General features: G+C 37.8%; 1 protein-coding gene across 1 annotated transcript; it reads left to right on the forward strand.

The window, feature by feature from the left end:
• Positions 1–4,845: 4,845 nt before the first annotated feature.
• LOC109219851 lies at positions 4,846–5,706 on the forward strand. The gene is made up of 2 exons (XM_019384319.1): positions 4,846–5,352; positions 5,395–5,706. Exons 1-2 carry the CDS (start codon positions 4,846–4,848, stop codon positions 5,704–5,706), a joined length of 819 nt encoding a protein of 272 aa, XP_019239864.1.
• The last annotated feature ends 13 nt before the right edge of the window (positions 5,707–5,719 follow it).

Here is a 5,719-nt window from a genome sequence, read left to right on the forward strand (position 1 = left end):
CAAAGGGAGGAAGAAATACAACCCAAATGTGACCTGTTCCTATTGTGGAAAAACAGGTCATTCTCAAGAAGACTGTTACAGGATCATTGGATTCCTAGAAGATTTTGAGTTTACAAATCAGAAGGGGTACCAGAATCAAATCAAAGGGAATGCAGTACTGACACATGATGAACATGAAGGGTCAGCAGGACAAAGCAATGAGCACAACAACAATTTTGGACAGCAGCTAAGCAAAGAACAGATAGCTGAAATGATGCAGATGTACAAGCAAGCAAAGCTAACACAGGGAGGAAACAATGGAATCAATGCCAATGCAGTTGCTGGTACAATTTTAAAATATTCAAGTTCAGTTTTCACTACTCTAAAATCAGATACTTGGATCATTGATTCAGGTGCCTCAGAGCACATGTGTTTTGACCCAAATTCTTTCTTATTTTTAACTCCTCTTCCTGTCCCTTTAAACATCAGTTTGCCTAATTCATTCAAGGTAATTGTCACTCACATAGGAAGCATCACTATACTGCCAGGTCACACTCTGAACAATGTATTACATGTTCCAGAGTTCAAGTATAATCTATTGTCAGTTAATAGATTTTGTATTCAATTCAAATATGATGTATTGTTCACATCAGTTGAGTGTGTGTTGCAGGGCCTTTCAATGAAGAGTCCTCAAGCTATTGGTGAAGTTAGAGAAGGGCTCTATCTATTGGAACCAAATAGTGTCAAGTCTAAAGTCTTCTTTAGTAATGATGTATTTTCTATTCCAAAAGGAAGAAATTCCATTTCAAAGTCAGTTTCCTTTCCTAGTTCAATTCAAGCTAATGTTGTTAGTGATTTTAAGCTTTGGCATGTAAGGTTGGGACACCTCCCATTTTCAGCAATGAAACATTTAGATTTCCTTCATTGTAAACCAGATTCTGATTTTATTTGTGATGTTTGTCCTAGGGCTAAACAGACTAGAAACCCTTTTCCTGTTAGTGCCATCAGGACCAAGCAAATATTTGATCTTATTCATGTTGACACATGGGGACCCTATAAGTCAAACACCTACAATGGATTCAAATATTTTCTAACTATAGTAGATGACTATAGTAGAGGGACATGGACATTCTTGTTAAGTACAAAAAGTAATGCTTTTCCTATGCTCAAGGATTTTCTGTCTATGGTTGAGAGGCAATTTAATGTAAAGGTGAAGATCATAAGATCTGACAATGCTTTAGAATTGGGAAAAGGAACTCAAGAGGCAGCCTATCTTTCTTCTCAAGGAATTCTACATCAATTGTCTTGTGTAGCAACTCCTCAACAAAATGGGATTGTTGAGAGAAAGCATAGGCATTTTTTGGAAATTGCAAGGGGCTTGATGTTTCAGTCTAAGCTGCCTATGAAGTATTGGGGGGAATCCATTCTAACTGCCACCTATCTCATTAATAGAATGCCTTCTAGTGTGCTTAATGGAAAGACACCATATGAGGTCCTATTTCAGAAGAAACCTAAGTATGATTACTTTAGGAATTTTGGTTGTCTTTGTTATGCTTCAACACTAGCACAAGGAAGGGGGAAATTTGATGAGAGGGCAACAGCTTGTGTATTACTTGGCTATCCTATTCATCAGAAAGGCTACAAGCTGTTAGAGTTGAAAACAGGAAAGGTATTTGTGTCAAGGGATGTGAAATTTCATGAATCATATTTCCCTTTTGCTGAGAATAAGTCTACCAGACAACCCATTTTTTCAAATCCAACCCTTACCACAGAAACTACACATTCACAACCATCAGAAGATCCACTCTCACCCATTCCTTTGGAACCTGAAAATTCTGACAGTATATCCTCACCTTCATCTCCACATAACTACATTCAAAGATCTCCCTCACAACAGTCTTCTAGTCCACCCCTTTTTCAACCTATTCTAGATACAACACACCTCTCCTCATCTACCCAAGAATCTCAACAGCACACACCAGTAAGAAAATCAGGAAGGGTATCCAAGCAACCAACCTACTTGAATGACTATGTGTGCAACAACATCATGCTCACAGATGTGGAAGGTATTTGTTTCCATCAACCATGTAACCCTAGGCAGTACTGTTTTTCCTCTCTTTCACCCAACAACCAACACATCATACAGTCCCTCTCTACAATCACTGAGCCTACTACTTTTTCTCAAGCTTGTCAACATCCAGGTTGGGTAAAGGCAATGGAATCAGAAATCAAGGCCCTGGAAGACAACAAGACATGGGATGTGGTTGAATTGCCTAAAGGAAAAAGAGCTCTACCTTGCAAATGGGTATATAAGGTAAAACATCTGTCTGATGGAAGGATAGAAAGACTGAAAGCAAGGCTGGTGGTAAGGGGGGATGTTCAAAGAGAAGGGATAGACTATAGTGAGACTTTTTCACCAGTTGTGAAAATGACAACTATAAGATGCCTGCTCACTATAGCAGCCAAGAGAGATTGGAATGTCTCTCAATTGGATGTCAACAATGCATTCTTGCATGGAGACCTTCAGGAAGAAGTATACATGAAGTTTCCTTCTGGTGTTCCACCTCCTAGTTCTAAACATGTATGCCTTCTCAGAAAGTCATTATATGGTTTGAAGCAAGCCTCTAGGCAATGGTATGCCAGACTTGCTGGAGCTTTAAGTTTTAAAGGATATTCATCTTCATTAAATGATTATTCTTTATTCTTTAAACGTACAGGGGAACTAATTTCCATCCTACAGTATATGTCGATGATATCCTACTTACAGGGAATGATCTAGAAGAAATTCAGCACATTAAAGGTTTTCTCAATACTGAATTCAAGATCAAAAACCTAGGGGATATACACTATTTTCTAGGAATGGAAATTTTGCGAGAAAAAGAAGGTTTCATTGTGAATCAAAGGAAGTTTACCTTAGATATGCTCCAAGAATTTGATGTGTCTCATTTGAAATCAGTCAGTTCTCCCCTGGATCCCTCCTACAAGCTCGTTTCTGATGATGGACAACCTTTGGCAAATCCCACAGTCTTTCGCCATTTGGTTGGAAAATTGAACTACTTAACAAATACTCGACCAGATCTCTCCTTTGCAGTTCTTTCTCTCAGTCAGTACATGCAGAGGCCATGTGTTTCCCATTTCACTGCTGCATTGAGAGTCTTGAAGTATTTGAGTACAGATCCGGGTCAAGGTATTCTCCTTTCAGCAACCCCATCTTTTTCTCTGCTTGCATTTTGCGATGCAGATTGGGCTTCTTGTAAAGAATCCAGAAGGTCTGTAAGTGGCTATTTCATCACACTTGGAGGAGCCCCCATTTCCTGGAAATCAAAGAAACNGAACCATGCAAAGTGTATCTAACGGTAAAACAGCTACAACTCATCCGCAGTTACAAGGTGACTTTCGTTTCAATCAGATTAACTGATTTAGGCATAAAACACTCTTTACCTCGTTTGCCCTAATCTTTTTACGATTTGCCCGCTTTGTAAAGACTAAAGAGTGACCTATTTGCGTACGTGGTAAATGGTAATCTACTTTATGTTGAGTTCAAAATAGTCTCGTCAAAATAAAATTCTGAAGGAAAATATAGTCTTTCTTCGTAAAATGAATTATGAATTAAAGGGAGTCGAAATTTGGGTGATAGCAAAGAGCTATTCGATCTTCTGTTTAGTTGGACTGATTTCCCCAGCTAAGAAAGACGTGCTTTTGATATTATTTTGCAGAATTTAGGTGGCGCTAGTAGTTTTCCGCTTTTATAGAAGCCGAAAATCTGAAATGCTTTTTTTTTTCTTTTCGCTTTTGGTTAAAAGATAACTTTTGCAAAAAATCTTCAAATTTTTGAAACAAACACCACTTAGATTGGTGCACTTTCTTTTTATAGACATGTAACAGAAGCCTTATAGGTTTGCTATTCGTAGAAGCAAGTTCCAGTTTTGCTTGTAAAAAGGAATTGAAGCCTTTTGGTCCCATTTGCCTTTGCCTTATGAGATTTATAATTTTCACAGTACTCAAATTTGTTCTCAAGCAATATTTTCTTTAAGTCAAAAATGCCCTTATTCTTGTCAGGACTTTCATTGATTGTGTAAAATATAAATGTAAACTAACTTGATAAAGAAGTATAGAATACCACTTGTGGTTAGAGAAATATATTGTATGCATGGCAATCATTCGAACTAAGCTCAGATTAAATAAGTAAAGATCACATGCGGAGAGTTGGCGACTTATTTTAGTAGTTACTGAAACATGTTGACCATTCACCTAATGTTCGTATTCTTCATTATTTTCTCTATTTAGATCCACCTATTTGTTAAGAAGAAGAAACCCCATCCTAATCTTATGATTCATGGAACTATACAAGGGAAAGAAGAAGAAAGTAAAGAAGAGATGAAGATGAAGAGTAAAGTGGTCTTCGATATATTTGATGTTGTCTGAATCTCTTTTTGGACAAACAGCTGGGTTTACCGGATATTGGGCTTCTAATAATGTTCAGCTTTGGATCATTATTGTTAGGCGGATTATTATTGTTTGGGCCAGCTGAAGATAAAGCCCTATCAGCCTTATCAGGCTTATTCATTTTACAAGCTTATCCATTTCATATATTCTTTTATTGTTATTGTAAATAGCATGTGATTAGTTATAGAGTAGCTAATAGAATAGAGACAAGTGTATAGGTGGTTATTTCCTAGATTCCTTTTCAGCTGATAAATAGTACAATGTACAGTGACATGAAATCATCAATACAAAAAATATACGATATTTTCTCAAAATTAGATCTCTTCAAATCCTTCATGGTATCAGAGCAATAAGCTCGATCCAACAGTTCATCCATCATTCTTTTACATCAAAGTTCATCCTCAAAATCAGTAGCCTAAAATGGTTGAAACAACTGCAACTGCTACTGCTGAAGCAAGCAGTGCTGCAAAAACTGTAGCCTATGATGCTAATCATCCCTATCATCTCAACAGTTCTGACTCTCCTGGAATGACATTAGTCAACTCTGTATTTGAAGGAAGAGGGTATCCAGGATGGAGAAGATCCATTCTCCTGTCTCTATCAGCCAAGAAGAAGCTTGGCTTTATCAATGGAGACTGTCAACCTCCAGATTTGAAATCCCCAGAGTATGAGCAATGGAGTTGTGTGAATGACATGGTCATTTCTTGGATCCTAAATGCCCTTTCAAAGGACATTGCAGATAGTGTCATTTACTCCAAGACTGCTAAAGATCTTTGGGACAGTCTTGAGCAAAGGTTTGGAAGATCCAATGGAGCTAAGCTATATCACCTGCAAAAGGAATTATCAGGGTTAGTGCAAGGAAACTGTGACATAGCAGGATACTTTACTAAGCTCAAAAGATTATGGGATGAATTAGATGCTTTGAATGTTATCATATGATGTTCTTGTATCTGTGTATGTGAAGGAAAGGCAAAGCTGACAAAATCCCTGGAAGATCAGAGATTAATTCAATTCCTAATGGGTCTAAATGACACCTATGCTCAGGCAAGAGGGAACATTCTTATGATGAACCCTCTACCTAGCATGGATGTTGCTTATTCACTCCTCCTGCAAGATGAGAATCAAAGGGAAGTGTATGCTAATGCACAATTCAACTCTCCACCAGTGTCATTCATGGCAGCAGGAGAAGATAAGGAACCTAATGCACAACTACTAGCTGACTTTGCAGCTTTCATGAGCACAGGACAAGGCAAAAAAACTTTTTACGAAAACGGGGGTTAGGAAAAACCCGAAC

This window comes from Nicotiana attenuata, unplaced genomic scaffold (assembly GCF_001879085.1).
Source record: "Nicotiana attenuata strain UT unplaced genomic scaffold, NIATTr2, whole genome shotgun sequence".
NCBI classification, from domain to species: domain Eukaryota; kingdom Viridiplantae; phylum Streptophyta; class Magnoliopsida; order Solanales; family Solanaceae; genus Nicotiana; species Nicotiana attenuata.